At 40.3% G+C, this 20,646-nt stretch overlaps 2 protein-coding genes across 2 annotated transcripts in view; one reads left to right on the top strand and one right to left on the bottom strand.

The window, feature by feature from the left end:
* RNASE9 (ribonuclease A family member 9 (inactive)) overlaps positions 1–20,062 on the top strand; it is a 67,087-nt gene extending 47,025 nt beyond the window's left edge. Inside the window, exons 3-4 of the transcript XR_008299262.1 lie at positions 17,312–17,359; positions 19,787–20,062. The gene's annotated coding sequence lies outside the window, so the exon portion shown is untranslated. The remainder of the gene's footprint in view (positions 1–17,311; positions 17,360–19,786) is intronic.
* Positions 8,394–12,397, bottom strand: RNASE10 (ribonuclease A family member 10 (inactive)). Its single transcript, XM_027065337.2, has 2 exons — positions 12,269–12,397; positions 8,394–10,167 (listed from the first exon to the last, which is right to left on the bottom strand). Exon 2 carries the CDS (start codon positions 10,160–10,162, stop codon positions 9,515–9,517), a length of 648 nt encoding a protein of 215 aa, XP_026921138.1. The 5' UTR covers positions 10,163–10,167; positions 12,269–12,397; the 3' UTR covers positions 8,394–9,514.
* Positions 20,063–20,646: the final 584 nt, after the last annotated feature.

Below are 20,646 nucleotides of genomic sequence, written 5' to 3'. Positions count from 1 at the left end.
AATCATGCTTTTAAAGATATATATGTTTGTATGTGTATTTGCACATACAAAAGATAAAAGTATCTGTCCCAAAACATTGAGTGATTAACTTTGAATAGTATAAGTACATTTGACTATGACTTTCCTTTGTTCTGTATTTTTCTAATTATCTATGATGAATTTTATTACCTTTTTTCTTGATTCATTAAATCGCTATAAGAAAAAGTAGAAAATACAGATGTACAAACAAAAAAAATAATCAATTAAAATTGACCTAAATCTCATCACTGAAAGTTAACCACTGATGATATTTTGACATATGTCCTTCCAAGATTTTTTACATATATATATAGTGGAATCTTAATAAACACACATATATAAACAAACACATATATATAAATAAACACACACACACACACACATATATATATATACACACACATACAGTGGAATCTTAATAAACACACTATAAACTTTTTTTCATTGAACTTATCTGCATTCTTCCATGTTAATAAATGTAGGTGTTTATTATCACTTTAAGGTGCTAAGTAGTATTTTACTGTGGCATTACTATTACTTATTTAATGATCCCTGTTATTGGACATTTAGGATTTTCCACTTTTTACTATTATAAATCATACTGCATCCTTGTTCATATAATTTTATGCACTTGCCAAATTAAGTCCTTAGGATAAATTATGAAAAGTAGAGTCCATGGGTCAAAAAGTATGAAAAAAAATTTAGGAGCTTTTACTGCACATCATTCTTGGATAATTTCACATCTCCCACCACAAGAAAAAGGAAGTACAATTACCCTCTGGAACTATGTATCAGTTTACATTCTTACAGGCCAGGACATCATTGGATATTGTCTTTTTTTTTTCTTTGTGAAGAACTTATATAGTCCAAATAAATAATAATCTTTAACATTTCTGGAGACATCTTGATATACAGATGCATTTCAAAAGTTTATAAATGTCCTGGAAGTGATAGATAACCTGTGGTTTTTAACTAAGTTGGTAGGTCAATTATTAGTCGTGAAGTTGAGGGAGTATAATCATTCTTTAGGTCCCAGATAAAGAAAAGAAAATAATGATCATAAATAGAGAAATGTAAAACACCACAATGAGCCATTCCAGAACGGAAATCTTTCATTTCCTAACTGTATTCATCACTTATTGCTGTGTAACAAATTACCCTAAAACTTAGCAGCTTAACGCAACAAATATTTATTATGTCACAGTTTCTAAGGGTCAGGAGTTTGAAAGCAGGTTAGCTGGGTGTTTCTGGTTCAGGGTTTCTCATGAAGTTGCCATCAAGATTTTAGCCTGGGTTACAGACATCGAGAAGCTTTGTTGGGGCTGGAGAATCCACTTCCAAGAGAGCTCATTCACCTGGCTTTTGGAAGAAGCCTTGTTCCTTACTAATATTACCAGGAGACCTCAGTTCCTCACCACAAGGGCTGTTAGAGTGTCCTCATAAGACATGGCAGCTAGCTTACCCCAGAACAAGTGATTCAAGAGCAAGAATAAGGAGGAAGGCTTGGTTTTTATTTTTTATTTTTTATTTTTTCAGCTTATCTTAGAAGTAGTATGCTATCGCTTTGATCACAAGGTGTCACATTCGATCAACTAGAAATGAATCACTGGGGTGCCTAGGTGGCTCAGTTGGTTAAGGGTCCGACTTTGGCTCCAGGTCATGATCTCACAGTTCGTGAGTTCGAGCCCCGCATAGGGCTCAGTGATGACAACTTGGAGCCTGCTTCAGATTCTGTGTCTCCCTCTCTCTCTCAGCCTTGCCCCCCCCCACCCTCTCTTTCTCTCAAAAATAAATAAACATTAAAAAAAAAAAGAAATAAATCACTAAGTTCAGCCCATACTTCAAGACAGGGGAATTAAGTTCAGTGAATATGTAGACATTAAATCACCACAGTGACTAGAAACCATGAAGCTCTTATCAAGGCATCTCTGGAAAGTTTCAGATATTGATGACAAGTGGCTGACTATCCCCAGATCAAGAAAATTGGAAACATGGCATAGTGGTAACACTGTTGATTTAAGGGTCAGGAGATCTAGACCATCTTTCTCTTAAGTGGTATTGACTAGTTATAAAAGGAGGATCAGGACATATCAGGCAATGTTTGAGAATGGGCCATGCAAAAAAATATGAGTTCAATTTAATACATATACATTGAGCACCTAAAAATGTACGAGGTATTGTTAGTTCTGCTGAAGATATTCCTCACTTGCTGATAAACAAGAACCAGAGAGGTTACTTGCCCAAGATCAGATAGTAAATGTTTGAACTTGGATTTGAACACAGGCTGTGAAGTTCCATATTCTCTGTGCCTAACTAACCATGATGCCACACTGACATTCTAGAGTCTACCCTGCCTGCTTGTTTGCCTGAAGTAATCTTCAACCTGGGCCCTTGGCCTTCAGCTCCTTAGAGACTTTCAAGTAAAATGAGTTCTTTATTCTTTCCTAGAATACGTAGGTCCTAAAGAATCAGCTTCTTTCAAGGCTTGCTCTTTGCAAAAGTATTAGGCCAGGTGGCCAAAAAGCAGATCCTATGATGGAAATTCTTGAGTTAGTAATTCATTGAGAGCATACTCTCATGAGATACCTGTAAGGAAATAACTGAAGCAGGATAGGGCAGAAGAAGAAGTTGAACAAAGATGTGATTTTAGCTAAAGTCCAGCCTCAAACCTGACCCCATGGAGAGCTCTGGAACATAACTGACATAAAATTAAGGCAAGAGGAAAAAAAATTAAGGCAAGAGGTCCAGGTTCTTGTTCATCTGTATCAATCAGTCATTGGCTATGAGCTACCCTGGTGGAAGGACATAACTCTTGGGCATCACCAATGAGGAAGCCCCCCTCACCCTTGCCCTCTTTGGAGGTGATTCTCCAGAGAAGGGTGCAACTGGGAATTCGTGGCAGGTAACACTCAGCAGCTGGGGCAAAGGATATCTGTCTTTATCATCTGACCCTTTGGAATCCCTTTCCTTTGCTTTGGAAATACATTCTTGTAACCCCAGTCTCCTAATGGAGTTGTTTGACGTATGTTGGTCCTTAGACAGACTAGCTTTCCAGAGCAGTGCCATGTACTGGATCAATTCACATCATCTCCCCTCTTCCTTTCACAATTTTTCCCTATGGGTCTCATTTGTGGATATGCTATAATGGCAGACACAATAACTGGTTTTAGTTTTTTGCTTTTATTAAAAAAAAAGAATGCATAACCAGTAACCAGCACACTGCTGAACCCTTGTAAAAGAGTTCATAAAGTAGAGGCACCTGGTCCGTTGAGTGTCCAATTGAGTGTCCGACTTCGGACACGAGTTTGAGCCCCACATCGAGCTCGTTGTTATTGACGTGGAGCCCATTTTTCCCCTGTCCCTCTCTCTCTGCCCCTTCCCCCCTCTCAAAAGTAAATAAACATTAAAAAAACAATATATCTTTTAAAAAAGAATTCATAGTAAGTACTGTTTTCTTGTTGCTTTTCTTGTCATCTTACAAAGGTACTGAAAATCCCACTCATTCTTTGAAGCTAAAAATTTTATATCCTTATATATAGGAATGCACAATAAGTTCATAAGGGTATAATTCCAGACACTAGTCTCACATCAGTGATGGAGATCTGACACTTTCAAACAGTGGGGCACCCACTGCCTCCTAAAATCCTGTATCCTGTACAAATAGGTGAAGAGCTATCATGCCCTATGAGCTCTCACAATTCCCCTCATCATGCCTTCTGCTTAGCCTTATTTCCACCATATTCCTCATCTCTTTTATTCTTCCCCTAAATCCATATTTTACTTGGTCTTTGAGTCATAAGTCTAATAAAGAGACAGCCCAGTTGCTCTTAGAGGCGGCATCTCTGATTTGAGTCACTTCCTGGAAACTAACGGAAGTCAAGTCTGCACACATGAAGAAGAAATGGTGGACCTATGGGTAGGGTGCAGGGTACAGAGGCAAGAGCATCAGCAAATTACATGCTAAAGCAAAGGATTACTGAACATAATGATAAGTCTGTCCCTTGGACTCCCTTCACATCCCACCAAGAATGAGTCTCTGCCAGATGTTATAACTTTATCACCTTGGGAAGGAGAAGGGTTGAAGAGGGCCAGCTCATTTTACTCTGCCTGCCAAGACTGAGCACTGAGGAAGAGTCTCCATTCAGAAGTATAGTGATTTATTGCTGAAGATGTAGAATTATAGGTAGAGAAAAGATTATATATATGTTTATTGTCCAATCAGTGCACATGCAGATTCTTTGTGGTATCTGGGCACCATATCTTCCTGATAGACCTAGGAACCATTTTTTTGTGTTCTTTACTGACAAATGTTATCGTTCTTGGATAATTTTACATCTCCCACCATAAGAAAAAGGAAGTAAAATTTCATGACCTTTCAAAACTTGCCTGAATTTAAACAATGGAGATCTTCCTGCCTCTGCAGTTTCCTAATGCTGTTTATTTAGTGCTGGCTATATCATGATTCATGACACTGTATCATCCACTGAGCTGCCTGTAAGCACCAGCTTCTAATGACTTTCTCTGGAAGTTTATTTTGTTACCTTACATTGTTGTCAATAACCACAAATGCAAGTCTTAACCAGTGACTTAGTCCATTCAGGCTGCTATAACAAGTACTACAGATAAGGTGTCTTACAAGCAACAGAAATTTATTTCTTACAGTACTGGATGCTGAAAGTCCAAGGTCAGAGTGCCAGCATGGTCCGTTAGGGCCTTCTTCTGGGTTGTATACCTCTCATAGTATCCTCACATGGCAGAAGGGGCTAGAGAGCTCTGGGGGATCTCTTTTATAACAGCACTAATCCCATTCATAAGTGCTCCATGACCTAATCCCCCGGGATAGACCCTACCTTCTTTTTTTGTTTTAATATATTTTTTAAATGTTTATTCACTTTTGAGAGGGAAAGAGCACGAGCACACATGAATGCAGAGGGGTAGAGAGAGAGAGAGAAACAGGAGATCCCAAGTGGTCTCTGCACTGACAGTGGAGAGCTTGATGTGGGGCTCAAACCCACAAACTGCAAGATCATGACCTGAGCCAAAGTTGATGCTTAACCAAGTCAACCAGGTGCCCTGATAGGGCCTACCTTCTAATACTATCACATTCGGCATTAGGATTACATTTTGGGAATTTAGGAGTGACACATATTCAGACCATGGCACCCAGAGTATGCAGGAAAATGAGAATGATAATTCATTTTCTGGTCATATGGAATTTGTCATTGGTAATTTTATAATATAAACATAAAACAATATATCTTCCAACCATATCTTCTCTTGAACTCTGTGGATCATAATCACTGCATTCCTAGGATGTGACCTCTTGTATAACTAACAACACTACACTCCTGCCTTCTGTACATAGCCACCAGCAAGGAGAATAGGCAAGGGGCCCATGGGCAGAGTAAGAAGAGCAGTACTGTTTACATAAGGAACGACAATTATTTATCTTTATCAAGACCAACCCAAGAGAGTACATCATCACCTATCGATCAGAGGTGAGAGAAGACATTGATTAGAAGTACCCCATGGGTCCTACAAAGCAATGGCCTCCAAGCCCTTACAGGAGACAGGAGTAGCTATTCCCTATCTCCACATGGTGTGGAGCTTGCAAACAGTGGAGTAACCACCCTGGGTGCCAGCAGTGGGGGGCTCACAGGGCAAGGAACAGGTGCTGCTATCCCTGCTCCCCTCAAGTGTTATAGGCTAGAAGTAGCAGAGCAGTAAGAACATGAATGGGTAAAAGCCTCCCACAATGCATCAACTCCAAGAGTCAGTAGTGACCACTGGTGACTCAGAATGCTAAATTCATACTGTGTCTGGGATGTGTTTTAAGCCAAATTCATATGTGAGCACCATTCTGGTGACCCACTTTCATGTGATCCCACAAAAGAAATACCATGCCAGCCAGAGGGAGTGATCCACTTTCCAGGCCACCCTCCTAGAACCAGGGCTTGGCTTTAGGCCTCTAGGATGACTGTGTATGTGCAAGTCTCAGAACTCTTGGAGGGGCAGCTGGTTGGCCCTACACATGGGATAGGGGAGCAGCGCCCTCAAGGGGATAAATGGGACTCAAGCCTACACAGGTCCCAGTTCAAGCTCGGAGCACCTGATCTAAATGGTACTGTTGGTCCCAGTCAGCACCAGACACAAGAGGAGGACTTCCTATGTGAAAGGCACTCCAAAAGTGTAGGGTAGTTCTGAGGGGTTGGGCCCAGGGCAGAGGCCCTGTTTGCTGAGTTCTAAGGACTGCACTAGCCCCAAGTATATAAATTTTGTGGATATCCAAGGGATGGAATTTGAGGAGTTTTACGGGACCCCACATATCCACATAGTAGCCAACATGCCCAAAATTGTAAGACGTGCCAATGGTATTGCATTTTGTATTATAGTACTGCTTCCAGATGGAGCCTGTCAAAATGCTTAGGTGCTTGGGGCACCTGGGTGGCTCAGTTGATCAAGCGTTCGGCTCAGGTCATGATCTTGCGGTTCTTGAGTTTGAGTCCTGTGTTGGACTCTGGGCTAACAGCTTAGAGCCTGCTTCGGATTCTGTGTCTCCCTCTCTCTGCCCCTCCCCCTGCTCATGCTCCTCTGTCTCTCTCAAAAATAAACATTAAAAATTTTTTTAAAGAAATGGTTAGGTGCTCAATGAGCACCGAGCCCAGCAACATCACCACCAAATGCAGCTGCCACTTACTGAACCCTATTATGGGCCATTTAACCTCATATAATTCTCATAGCTACCCTATGAAGTAGGTACTATTATCTCATTTTACAAATAAGGGACTGAAGTTCTGAGACCTAAGAACTATTATCCATGATCACAACTGCTTTTAAGTGGCAGAGCTTCAATTTCATGCCATGATTATATGATTCTCAAGAACTGGCTCCTTCCTCCTACAGCAGCATATCACATGAGATTGACTTATAGTCTAAACACAGATTACTTTATAATCTTATCTAGTTGTTAGTCTTTAAGGTAGGCCCAGTGATAGCTATATTAAATGAACAAAGCCAGGAGAAAGGCTTAGAAAATTCTAGGACAACTTTTCCCAACTAGAAACATAAGTTCTAGAAGATGTTATTAAATGATTAAGGGAAGGGTGGATTTCATGGTAAAATCAATTTAGCAATACTGAATATGATCTGAACTCTGCCTATTAGAGATTCACAGCCATGCTAATAGTAAAGGTTGTGAGATCTGCATAAAACAAACTTAACTCTGTTTCACCCAGCATCTCCCAAATCATTTTCACATGTCTATTAACAGTCTTTGAAAACAATTCACAGAAAAACTGCTGTAAGAGGAATTGTAACAGAAGCCTCATAATGCTTGGATTCCACTTGGTGTGCAGACCCAAACTCAGACTAATTGGATCGATATCCCTGGAATTATACTTATTAGGATTATATGCATTGTATTTTTAACAAGGAGATTCTAATGAACAGCCAAGGTTGAGAGAAACTTGTACAGGGTGTTCTGAAGATGATGTTTCAATGCCTTGCAGATCATAAAGTGATTTTTTTGGCCTTAGTCCCTCCCTTCCAGCAGCTTATTATGTTCAGTGCTATGTTACCCAACAGGCAGAGTAAGATCACTAGCAAAATAGGGGCCAAAAAGAAAAAGAGAATATTAGTGAGAGCAAGGAGATTGATTTTGAAAAAAATGTATTTATATTTTTTTCAAAAGGATTTGTGTAGTAATTTGGGTAAAAATCCAAACTTTGTTGAACTTTCATATAAATGTACTATGTTTTAGTTGGGTTTCTTTTTTTCTTTCTCTCTCTCTTTCTTTCTTTCTTTCTTTCTTTCTTTCTTTCTTTCTTTCTTTCTTTCTTTTTTTCTTGAGATGGAGAGAGAGTACACAAGCAGGGAAGAGGGGAAGAGGTAGAGAAAGAGAGAGAGAGGGAGAATTCTTATCAGTCTCCATGTTCAGTGCAGAGTGTGACATGGGGCTCAAACCCATGACTCTGGGAACATGACCTAAGCAAAAATCAAGAGTAGGACGCTCAACCAGCTGAGCCACCCAGGTGCCCCAGGTCTCTCTCTCTCTATCTCTCTCTGGTTTTTTTTTTTTTTTTTAAGTATTTTGGGTAGAATCCATAATTATCCAGGATGTTGGGCCTCTAAAGTCACAGTCTGGCTCTGTGTTCATGTCCTGAGAGAAGGACTCAAAACCTAGAGATTCTCTTCTGAACATCGTGTCTCTCTCTCTCTCTCTCTCTCTCTTTCTCTCTCTTTCTCTCTCTCTCGTTTTCCTATAGTATATAGTACATATGTACTTATCAAAAGACAAAGAATCCACAATCCAGGCCCTAACCTCCAGTGAGTTGAATGTTACCCTTTGGGGTCCAGGAGAGCAAACTGAAGGGTGCTGCAAATCGGGAAGCAGCAAATGAAGGGAAGGGCAGGAACACCCCATTTGAATTATAGATCAACCATTTATAAGTGGGGTGATCTTGGTCAAGGTGAAATTGGCCTCTCTGAGCCTGTTACTTGTCATCTGTAAAATGGAGCTTATCTACTGTCCCTCTTTATAGGGATTATGTAAAACCAAGTACGTGACAGCATCTAGTAGAGTGTCCACGTAGAAGGATAGCTTCCTTCCTGCTTGTCTGGAAGAGAAAAGAACACATTGAGTCTTCTGAAATGTGAATCAGGCTACTCAGCAGTTTTTATTGACTGCATAGTGTTTGACAGGGGTCAGAAAACTTGCTCCTCTTGAATGATTCTATGTTTCATACAATTTTTATAACTCCTGAAAAGGTCCCAGATAATCAACAAGCAGATAATCAATAAATGTGCCAAAGAAGAATATAGGAGAAACTTATAATATAGTTGCTTCTACAAAAATGCTTATGACTTCATAGGGTCATATATTGTATACTCAAATTAATTAAAGGCTAATTAAATCATGTATACAGGTCCACAATTCTTTACCTGAAACTTCTATTTTGGGTAACTCAAGAAAAAAAACCTTATCCACATGGTTCACCAGATGCAGTCCTACAGTCCTAGATACAATCACTGATTTGCTTCTGCAGTGCAGGGGTGCTGTGTAGAAAGCCCAAGGGGCTCACGTGATTGTCCTAGAGGCTCATGGATCACAGGGAAGGACATGGGACTACAGTGAGCTCCTGTAGTCCATATCCAAAGGCAAACATACCAGGGAACAGACTGGTGGCAAGGATCACAGCAGATACTAGAGAATCTCTTCACTGATCCCTTTCCAGGGCAGGAGTGATGGAGGACCTGGAGAGACCATATATCATTACCCTATTTTGCCACCTGTAACCCCAGCAAAAAAAGATGCAGGGTGGGTGAAACCTAGGACAATGAAGAATTGTGTTTTCAGGGGACAGTGGTAAGGAATAGGTCAGCCTCTCTTCCCAGAACCTTTTTTGCAGAACACCTAACAGGAGGAAAAGGGTATGAGAAAGAAGTGGGAAGGAAGGGAAAGAGGAGAAGGGGAAGGGGAAGAAGAAGGGAAGTTGCTTCATTGTCCAGACATCACCTGGACCTTGATGTCATTACAGGATATAATAATAAACTTTTCAAAAATGAAAGTGAGGTAATTACAGTGAGGAGTGACTTGGCCTGGTTTGGATAACTTGCAGAATGTCAAATCAAAAGGACGGGAGCTTTTGTGGCATTTGCCTCCCTTGAGTTCACAGGCAACAACAGGATTATTACAGACAGCTCTGACTGTATCTAGATCCTCGTGGATGAATGTGTACTGGGCTATGCATGTGTGGTTGTGTTCCTTCACCTTGTGTGCCATCAGGGCATTGCATTCCCTGGCCATCAGGTCAAACCTGAGATAGTCTTTGTTGCTCTGCAAGGGAGCTTCAGCTCTGAGCATCTTGTTCCCTCCAACTTCGTCTTCACCAAGGATTGTCTCTTCTGGCCAGCCAGGTTGCACTATTCCTTTGTTGCTAACCAACATGGTTTCTGTAGTTCGGATGCCCTCCCCTTTAGTGGCTTTGGTCTTGTCCTCTGAATCGCTAGACAAAAACTCACTCAGGGGCTCATCACTATCCTCGAGGACTGCGGCAGCCATCTGAAGTCCCAACCCCAGACCCACCCCCAGGCCCAGTAACAGCAGCAACATCATAAAGAAGATCTGTATCAGAGTCAGCTTCATCTTTCCTGGAGGGAGAAGGGAAACAGAAGGACTGGCTTTGAGATGAAACTTGGCTCCATCGGGGACCCCAGACTCCCTAAACCCTGACAACTTGGTCTTTGGGGTCTCCTCTCCTTTCTCCGCACTACCCAATCCCCTCAAGGGAGAGATTCTTGCTTGTTCTTTTCCCATTTCTCTGGTCACTCCCCACAACATTCCTGTTGCTGTGTGATAAGCCACAGCTTATCCTGCAGAACAGGAAGATGGTGGGGAGAAGCAGCCCTAAAATTGGTTCACATATGGGGAGTCAGTGGGGAAAGTTGACATCCAGTGACTCTTAAACAGAAATTAGTTCCAAATAACCCAAGAGAATGGTTGAGAAGACAAATAAGTAGTGTCACACTTTCCTTGAGAGAAATTCTTAGAGAAAGCCTTATTCTCAGTAAAGGACTAGAATTGTCATAGGAGACGATCTCTCTATTTTTACCCCAAGTCAATTTTTGCTCCTTCAAGCATCTATTACTCTCCTTTCTACACACCCCTCCCCTCAAAAGATAAAAAGAAATAGAAGAAGTACCATGGTCCATTCTTACTCCTAAGCTTAGACTGTGTGGTAGGGACAGGTGGGGTGTTGGCAGGGAGGCTATGCCCAATTTTGCATCCCAGGACCCTGTTAAAACCACATGATGTCATGCCAGAAAACTTCTACTACTAAAGATCTCTTGGGGCACCTGGGTGGCTCAGTCGGTTGAGCATCCAACTTCAACTCAGGTCATGATCTCATGGCTTGTGGGTTTGAACCCTGGCTCGGACTCTGTGCTGACAGCTCAGAGCCTGGAGCCTGCTTCAGATTCTGTGTCTCCCTCTCTCTCTCTGCCCCTCCTGCCCATATATATATATATATATATATATATATATATATATATATATACACACACATATATATATTCTTATATATATATTCTTTATATATAATATTCTTATATATATATATTCTTATATATATTCTTTAGCACTTGGATATTTCCTGCTGATTAGTTTTGTACTCTCAGAGAGGAAATGGAGTAAGAATGAAACAAACAAAAAAAAACCCAAAACAACCAAACAACTGATCTTCTGGGGTTCCCCAACTAATAAAGATCCCAATGAGTGTTGAGAGTAGGAACATGTATTTTTGTCCTGCTAGGCCAATTTCATCCCCCAGTCAAAGAGAGATCTTCCTGGGGCGCCTGGGGCGCCCAATCGGTTAAGCATCTGGCTCTTGGTTTTGGCTCAGGTCATGACCTTGCGGTTTCATGAGTTTAAGCCCCATGTCAGGCTCTGCACTGGCAGCACATAGCCTGCTTGGGATTCTCTCTCTCCCTCTTTGTCTGCCCCTCCCCCACTCACACTATCTCTGTCTCTCAAAACAAATAAATAAACTTAGAGAGAGAGACCTTCCCTACTAGAAAAGAAAATTGCTGTAAAGAGCATTGAGACAATTGATAAAATTAGAATATAGTCTGTGGAGTAGATAGGGGTGTTCTATCAATCTTTGATATACTGAAGTTGAAATAGTATACTATGATTATTTAAAAGAGTATCTTCTTAAAAAATGAAACCTGAAATATTAAGGAATAAAGGGGTACAATGTTTGCAACTTACCCTCATATGGTTCAAAATATAGGTTATATGTGTGTATATACATGCCTTTACAGAGAAAGAAAGAAAATGATTTTTTAGTATAGGGGGCAAGTTTTTGTTTATTTTATTTAGTTTTAAAGTTTATTTATTTATTTTGAGAGAGAGATAGGGAGAGTGAGGGAGGGGCAGAGAGAAAGGGAGAGAGAGAATCTCAAACAGACTCCATTCTGTCAGCACAGAGCCTGACTTGTGGCTGGAACTTATGAACTGTGAGATAATGACCTGAACAGAAATCAAGAGTCTGATGTTTAACTGACTGAGCTAACCAGGTGCCCCAGGGGGAAAGCTTTTAAAATTATGTATCTGAATAGATAGCATTCAGGAGTTCTTTGTAATATTGTTCTAACTTTAAAGTAAAAAAATATGTCAATATTTTAAAAAAAATTTTAAGTAAAAGAACTTCCCATGTTGTTCCCTAGGGCACTCAACACCACTGTGACTTACCTCCACACCTAAGTAGCCTCAAAGATTTTTGTGTTCTCCTGTTCCCGAGGTTCTTCCCTCCCAGGGTTTCCTTCTTCCTGAAAAGTGCCCTGGATGCTCGTCTGTAGAAAAATGGTTAGCTCCTGCTGGTCCATGTGCTCTTAAACCCAGACTTAATTCCCAAGCCCAACCTCCTTCCATTCCTCCCACCAGCACTGAATAAACACACTCACCCAATTCTCTCTGCTCCCACAAACACTTTGAAGTAAGGCTATTTGGACATTGAGACAGACCCAGACGTCCAAGGCAGGAAACGTCTCCAGCCTAGGAAAATCAGACAGTTCGTTTGGTCAATTGTCCAACTCCTGAGTTACACCCACTATCCTGAGGTTTATAGCAGCCTTATTTTGTCATGAATTTCAGATCAAGTCATTTTTTAATATTCTCTGCATGTACTTCCTTTAACCCTTTCCTGTCATTTCTGGAACATCGAGATCTTTGGCCTTTATATGGACCCACATGGCTATTTTGCTTTTTACATTACAAAATTGTGTCATGACTTAATTTGAACACTTGGAATATTTGTGTCAGTCATAATTTGCACATAACTTAACTTATGAAGCCTGTCCCTGTCCTCCACTCCCTGCTCCCTATTTGCAACCCAGCCAAAAACCACATTCCCATAAGAACAGACAGATTTTGCGAACCTGACAATTTAGCCCTAGATGAGACCGTATCCAAAGCAGCACTACCTCTGTCAGTTCCTGCAACCTGAGTGAGTAAAACCCGGAGGGTTACAATGTTGATTCTCTTCTCTTCCTTAGCTAAAAGTGCCATCATGAGATAATAGTTTTTAAAACACTCTGGAGATTGTGAAAACACTATGCAAACCTTCTCTGGACGCAAACAAGTCTCTTCAGGAGGATCTTTTGCTTTGTCATTCAGGCAGGGGTTTTCAAATTGTCTCTGGGAGCTGCCTCTGTGATTGGCAAGGTATGCCTCGCTGACCTTCTGCAGTGCTGAGTATGATCATTTACAATAAGTATAATAACAACTAACCAACACTGAGCATCTACTTCACTCCAGGTGTTTATTACATTTCACCCTCTTTTTGCCTGTGCTACCTTCTCTGGTGTCCATTCTGCCCATCTGTTCTGGTAAGGTCTATTTGGAACATGAAGAGGCCATAAGGAATCCTCCGCTGAACCCAGTAGCTGTCTAGAGTCAGCAAAGATAATATATTCAACCACACTCATCACCTTCTTCTTTATAATCAGATGTTTTGGTTACTATTAGCAATTGTCTGAAATTAAGCCTCGATTAAAGGAAAAAAGGACATACGTCTGTGGTCTAAGTATAACGTTTAGACTGACAGCGTTTTGGTTTTGTTTTTCCCTTTTCTAGGCCATGGTTTTCTCATCTTCTAAAGAATTTGTTTTTAATTTTATTTTTAAGCAATCTCCACCCCCAATGTGGGACTCTAGCTCACAACCCTGAGGTCAAGAGTCACAGGCTCTACCTACTGAGCCAGAAGGTGCCCTGAGCTTTCTCATCTTCTAAATTTGACTAATAGTAGCTTTTACCCCACAGAGATGTTGTCAAGATTACACAAGACACTGCATGTAAAAGGATCAATATATTAGCTATTGTAGTTATTATTACATAGCAATTATCAATACATGCTCATTACCTGCTCAATACATTTTCCTATCAGAAATAACACATCCTAGAGCTGCAGCTAAAAACAGTGCTCACTGCTTCTCCGAGAAGGCAAACAACATCTAGAATCTCAGAGAAGGAATTATGGCTCATATAGACCAACACTTTTACAAATAAAGTGACTCAAGGGACGACTGAGTGGCTCAGTTCATTGAGCATTCGACTTCAGCTCAGGCCATGATCTCATGGTTCATGGGTTCGGGCCCCACATCAGGCTCTGTGCTGACAGCTCGGAGCCTGGAGCCTGCCTTGGATTCTGTGTCTCCCTCTCTCTCTGCCCCTCCCCTGCTTGTGCTCTCTCTCTCAAATAAATAAATAAATAAATAAATAAATAAATAAATAAAATGTTTAAAAAAAACAAATAAAGTGACTTGAAGAGGTTAATGTCTCAGATGCTACAGGTAAGTATTGGCAGTTCTGATATTAGAACTTTGACTTCTAGCTAAGCAAAATTTATGATAGACCAATGATTGGCAAGCAGGAAGGTAGATAGATTAGATAGGTAGATAGATAGATGATAGATAGATAGATAGATAGATAGATAAAAGGCAGGTAGATAGATATAGAGAGATACAGATAGAATAGATGCTCTGATAAGAAAATTGACAATGAATCCATCTAAGACTTAGATTCTAAGTATAAGTGCTATTTCTTGTAAATCAATCTAAAATATGGACTTCCACTTGTAGTCAGGATAGAGGAACAGCAATTGGATTTTGCCTGAAACTGCTAAAAAAAATGAATTATATGAAATGATAGATTTTCAAGGCATTGACAAGAGACAATGAAGTACAGTGATCATTGAGAGAGGGGCCACCAAACGAGATGAGCTTACTCCCCCAACCTCCCCCCTGGGGAGAGTTTCTAGGCCAGGTGGTACAGAGGGGGGACCCAGGCAGAGTCTGTCAGTCTCCCTGAGTTGAGGCGATAGAATTGAGAGTCCAAGGAGGCCCAGGCAACTAGGGTTCATGGGGCAGAATACCAGGGGGCACAAGACTGCGGAGAAAGAACTCCAGTGACCTGCAATGAGGAATATATCACTACACATCTATCAGAATTGCTATAATGAAAAAATAGTGAGACTGCAAAAGCCTGGAGAGATCCAGAAAAACTGGATCTGTCATACATTGCTGATGGGAATATAAATGGTACAATTACCCTGGAAAACAGTTTGGAAGGTTCTTAAAATACTAACTATATATTATAATACAACTTGGTAATCACACTCTGGGGTGTTTACCCCAGAGAAATGAAAACATATGTCCACACAAAAACCTGTACACAAATATTAACAGCAGTTTCATTTGCATCAGCCAAAAACTGGAAGCAGCCCAAATATCCTCCACCAAGTGAAGGGCTAAACAAACTGTAGTACATGTGTACCATGGAATACCACTCAGCAATAAAGAGGGACGATCTGCTTATACAACAACCTGGATGAATTTCAAAGGCATTATGCTGAGCGAAAAAAAATATATATATCACATGGTCATGTACCGTATGACTCCATTTAGATGAGATCATATAATATGGATAACATGGTAGTGTTCATCAGGGGTTTAGAATGGTGGGAATAAGGACACAGATGTGACTATACAGAGGTACCACAAGGGAGATCTTTTTGTAAGTTTTTTTTTTTAACTACTGTCTATGCCTATGAGTGTGGGGCTCAAACTCACAACCCTGAGATCAAGAGTTGCATGCTGTACTGAATGAGCCAGCCAGGCGCCCCCACAGGGAGACCTTTGTGGTGATGAAATAGTTTTGTATCTTGATTGCAGTGGTGATTGCATGAATCTACACATAAAATAAAATGACACAGAACTATACTCACACACATTATGCTAATGTCAATTTTACATATCATGCTAATGTGTAAGATGTAATCACCAGAGGAGACAGGTGAAAGGTACGTTAGACCTGTACTATCTTTGCAGCTCCCTGTGAATCAATATTTTTTTTCAGAATAAAAACTTATTTTAAGTGTTAAGGCTCATTATAGATGTTTTACATAATAGTATAGAGAAACACACGCATGCAAACACCAGACCCCCATCTAGACAGTTATTTACACTTGGTGTATATCCTGTGGTCTTCTCCCACCCCACTCAGCCCTGTGTTGATGTTAAGTTCAACATGTCCATAAAAATTACAAGTTGAGGAGTGCCTGGCTGGCTCAGTCTATTGAGCCCCCAGCTCTTGATTTTAGCTCAGGTCATGATCTTGCAGTTCATGGGATCGGGCCCCACATCAGGCTCTGTGCTGACAGTGTGAAGCCTGTTTGGGATTCTCTCTCTCCCTCTCTCTCTCTGCCCCTCCCCCACTCATGTGCTGTCTTTCTCTCTCTCTCTCGCTCTCTCTCTCTCAAAACAAGTAAACATTTTTTTTTTAATTACAAGTTGCGATGTCAGATGGTAGTTAAGTATAGTGAATATAGGAGCCTGTATTAGCAGGCGAGTCTGATGTGGAGATACACATTTGGGAGACATCAGCTTATGACCAGGTACCTAAAGTATGAGACTGAATGAGCATAAGTATCAAGAGAAGTTTGGTTTTCTACTTTGTTTTGTTTTTAAGAAAAGAAAAACAACAGCTTGTTTATTGATAATAAAGACTAAGCAGAGAGGAAAACCAATAATGCAGAGCAAAAGGCAAGATTTGTTGGAGCAGTGGTGTTTGAGTGCTCAGACTGAAGACAAATTGCCTGGGTTTATGCGTAAACATGTGTTATTGTATCTATGAATCACACTTCAGGAGAGTGAAAGGGACATACAACATATTTTCTATAAAAGCTTGGATCTGGAGACATGGTTGAGAACCACTGGTTTACACAAGAATTAGTAATGGTCAGGGATCTTGCTACACTGTCCACTTGGGAGCTTTTTCTTCATTCTGTGGTTGCAGCTGCTACTGCCCAGTGACAGCTGACTGGATGGATAGTGCCGCTCAGCTCTGGGCTGGATGCTCTCCAGCTATGAGGAGTTTCTTAAGATGAGACACAAAAGGGAAAGGGAACAACATTTCACTAATAAGGAATTCGACTCTGTTGTGGATCCCAGATAAACCATTGGCTTTTATCCCCAGGTTTTGGTCATGCACTTGTCCAGCAGATATACAAAAGTCCAGAGTGGGGACAGTGGGGTGGGGAGGCATTTTTCAGAGATGGACATGTTATTTGAGATGACCCAGTGTTTAAATTCTGGCATCTGTTAGGACTCCAGTGTGCTCCATCAGTTTAGCCTGACCCACCAAACACAAAGGGCTCTAGACTATTAAGGATATGCGGCAAACATCTTGAGAGTAAACACTTCCTTACGATATCATGTAATGTAATTTTTCTTACAGAAACAGTTCTGAAGGTTCTGCTCTACTCAAGGGTGGCCAGCCACAGAGGTAAGTAGAGACTGAACCTTAACTGAGCTCTGCTCAACACACCGTACAAATGGGCACAGAGCCGACTTCACCCAGAGGAACTGGCTTTTCTTCCAGCTCATACAAAGGTGTTTTTTTAGGCTTTCTAGGGATCTAAATCGAGGGCTTTTCATTTTGGTTCATTTTCACCTAAATGACCTTATATGACCCTTACAACTTCCCCAACAAGTAGGAAGAGCTAGAATTATTTCTCCTGTTTTATAATAACATTGAGGCCTTAAGATGTTAAGTGACTCACATAAGGCCACGTAGGTAGCAGGTACCAGAACAGGAGCAGGACTCTGATCTACAGTCTCCCACCTGTTGTTCCTTCTCTCATACCATCTGTCTCGCCCCTGATGGTCTGTTCCAGTTGAGGTCCTTTCCTCATGGAACTAGAGAATAACTGGCTACCATTGATGCCCAAAACAATCTTATAAACATCCATCTAATATAAGATGGACATTTTCCGTTATTAAAAATCAGTTATTACACTTATTAAAAATTGTATTAAAATTGTTATCAAATTCTTATTAAAAATTACAATTCACATTTGTAAAATGAACTCACATAAAGCTGCTCACTGTCTACAGAAATCAACCCCTCTAACCTCTGCCAAATCTTTCATTCTTATAATCTTTTCATCCCCTCGAATTGCTGCAGTTCCCCTGGTTTGGGCTTGTCTTGTTCAGTCCCTGTGTAGCCCTGGTTTCATTTGGTAGATGATCCTCTGGGGGAGTTACAGTACTATGTCTTATTCTTTCTAACTGAGTGGTTTTGGCAGTTTCTCTAATGTTGGGGGAGTTTTGTTAATAATATATGACCAATAAAACAGACCACAACTACCCTATTCTGGTGCAACAGGAACTTCCAGAACCAACAAAGTCTACAGAAAGAGCTCCCCCAAATCACACCTAACATTCTACACCTCTACTAGGAAAGATGCCAGCTCACCAACATGATGGGTTGCATTTGCAATAAAAATTATGTTATCCATTTTTATCATTCAGCATAAGAAACATTCACTGACTTCTTTAAAATAGACTTAATTATCGTTAAAGACATATTGTCTAAAATTTTTTTTGAAATGGCTTTATTATCTGATTTACATGCCACAGAAACAACCAAATGTCCTTGTGAGTTGGATTATTCTTAGTATGAAACTTCGTAAGGTTTCACATTTGAAAATTATCAGCTGTAAACTAACCACAGGCATTTTGAAGCTCTGTCACCTACAGATAGTTTTTATTTTACTCTATTGCTTGCCTGGAGGCTCTGTTATAAACTACAGACTGAAATTGTGCCTTTAATAAAGGACAGTGTCAGAGCCTCATGAAAAAGGATTTGTACCAGATACTTAAAGCTATTGACTATTTATTTGTTTGTTTGTTTGTTTGTTTGTTTCAAGTAGGCTTCATCCCCCGTGTTAAGCCCAACACAGGGCTTGAACTCAAAACCCTGATCAAGGCCTGAGCTGGGATTAAGAGTAAGACATTTAACCGACTGAGTCATCCAGGTGCCCCTGTTGACACTTTAAAGCATAGATTCTTAAGAACAGGCTTTTGAGTTAACACCACTTAGTCAACTTTCACACCAAGCCTGTGGACTGACCCAAGATTTCCAAAACTCCTTTTAGTCAATAAGCAGACAACTTCATGAGACTGCTTACTCAAGATCTCAAGATCCAGCAGAACAAGAATTAGTTGTATGGGACTGAATGAACTGATAAGGAAAGTTTGCAGAAAAAAAAAAAAAAAGAAGAAAGAAGAAAAAATTTGTAGTTGTTTGTATGGAATATTGTTTTATTTTATTTTATTTTATTTTTTAATTTACATCCAAGTTAGTTAGCATATAGTACAACAGTGATTTCAGGAGTAGATTCCTTAAGCCACTTACCCATTTAGCCCATCCCACCTCCCACAACGCCCCCCAGCAAACCTCTGTTTGTTCTCCATATTTAAGAGTCTCTTATGTTTTGTCCCCCTCCCTGTTTTTATATTATTTTTACTTCCCTTCCCTTATGTTCATCTGTTTTGTTTTTTAAATTCCTCATATGAGTGAAGTCATATGGTATTTGTCTTTCTCTGACTGATTAATTTCACTTAGCATAATACCCTCTAGTTCCATCCACGTAGTTGCAAATGGCAAGATTTCATTCTTTTTGATTGCTGAGTAATACTCCATTGTATATATATACCACATCTTCTTTATTCATTCATCCAAGATGGACATTTGGGCTCTTCCCATACATTGGCTATTGTTGATAGTGCTGCTATAAACATTGGGGTGCATGTGTCCCTTCGAAACAACACACCTGTATCCTGTGGATAAATGCCTAGTAGTGCAATTGCTGGGTCGTAGGGTTGTTCTATTTTTAATTTTTTGAGGAACTTCCATACTGTTTTCCAGAATGCCTGCACCAGTTTGCATTCCCACCAGCAGTGCAAAAGAGATCCTCTTTCTCCACATCCTCACCAATATCTGTTGTTGCCTGAGTTGTTGATGTTAGCCATTTTAACAGGTATGAGGTGGTATCTCATTGTGGTTTTGATTTGTATTTCCCAGATGATGAGTGATATTGAGCATTTTTTCATGTGTCGGTTGGTCATCTGGATGTCCTCTTTGGAGATGTGTCTATTCATGTCTTTTGCCCATTTCTTCACTGGATTGTTTTTGGGGTGTTGAGTTTGATAGCAAAATATTGTTTTAAAGCTTTTTTGTTGTTGTTTATTTTTGAGAAGGAGAAAGAGAGAATGCACACAAGGAAGGGGGAGAGGGAGAGAGGGAAACAGAGAATCCCAAACAGACTCTGCACCGCCAGCCAGAGCCTGATGCGGGACTCAAACTCACAAACCGTGAGATCATGACCTGTGCCGAAGTCAGACGCTTAACCAACTTGAGCCACCCAAGCAGCCCTGTTCAGAATACTGTCTTAATGTTCTACTTCAGTGTTGATGTTGTTTTGATGTTCTATTTTGAATATCAAAATAAGGCTTTTTTCTTTCTTCTTAAACTCTCTATAACCTATAACAAGTTACTAGATTCTACTTTTTAAAACTGAAACAAACATTCTTAAATGATATCTGATTCTTACTGACTCACACACCACTGCCAAGAATTCAGGAAGTCTCCTTACCTTTTTTTAGTACGTAAGTATTTTACCAGGTCTCCTTACTTCTCATGGCAGTATAGTTATTTGCATAAGTCCAGTAAAAATCTGTCCTCCTTTTCTGGGACTCAGTTGGGTAAGCATCCTACTTCAGCTCAGG

The sequence above is a fragment of the Acinonyx jubatus genome, chromosome B3, assembly GCF_027475565.1.
Source record: "Acinonyx jubatus isolate Ajub_Pintada_27869175 chromosome B3, VMU_Ajub_asm_v1.0, whole genome shotgun sequence".
In the NCBI taxonomy this organism is placed as follows: domain Eukaryota; kingdom Metazoa; phylum Chordata; class Mammalia; order Carnivora; family Felidae; genus Acinonyx; species Acinonyx jubatus.
This window is presented reverse-complemented; position numbering and strand designations above follow the sequence as displayed.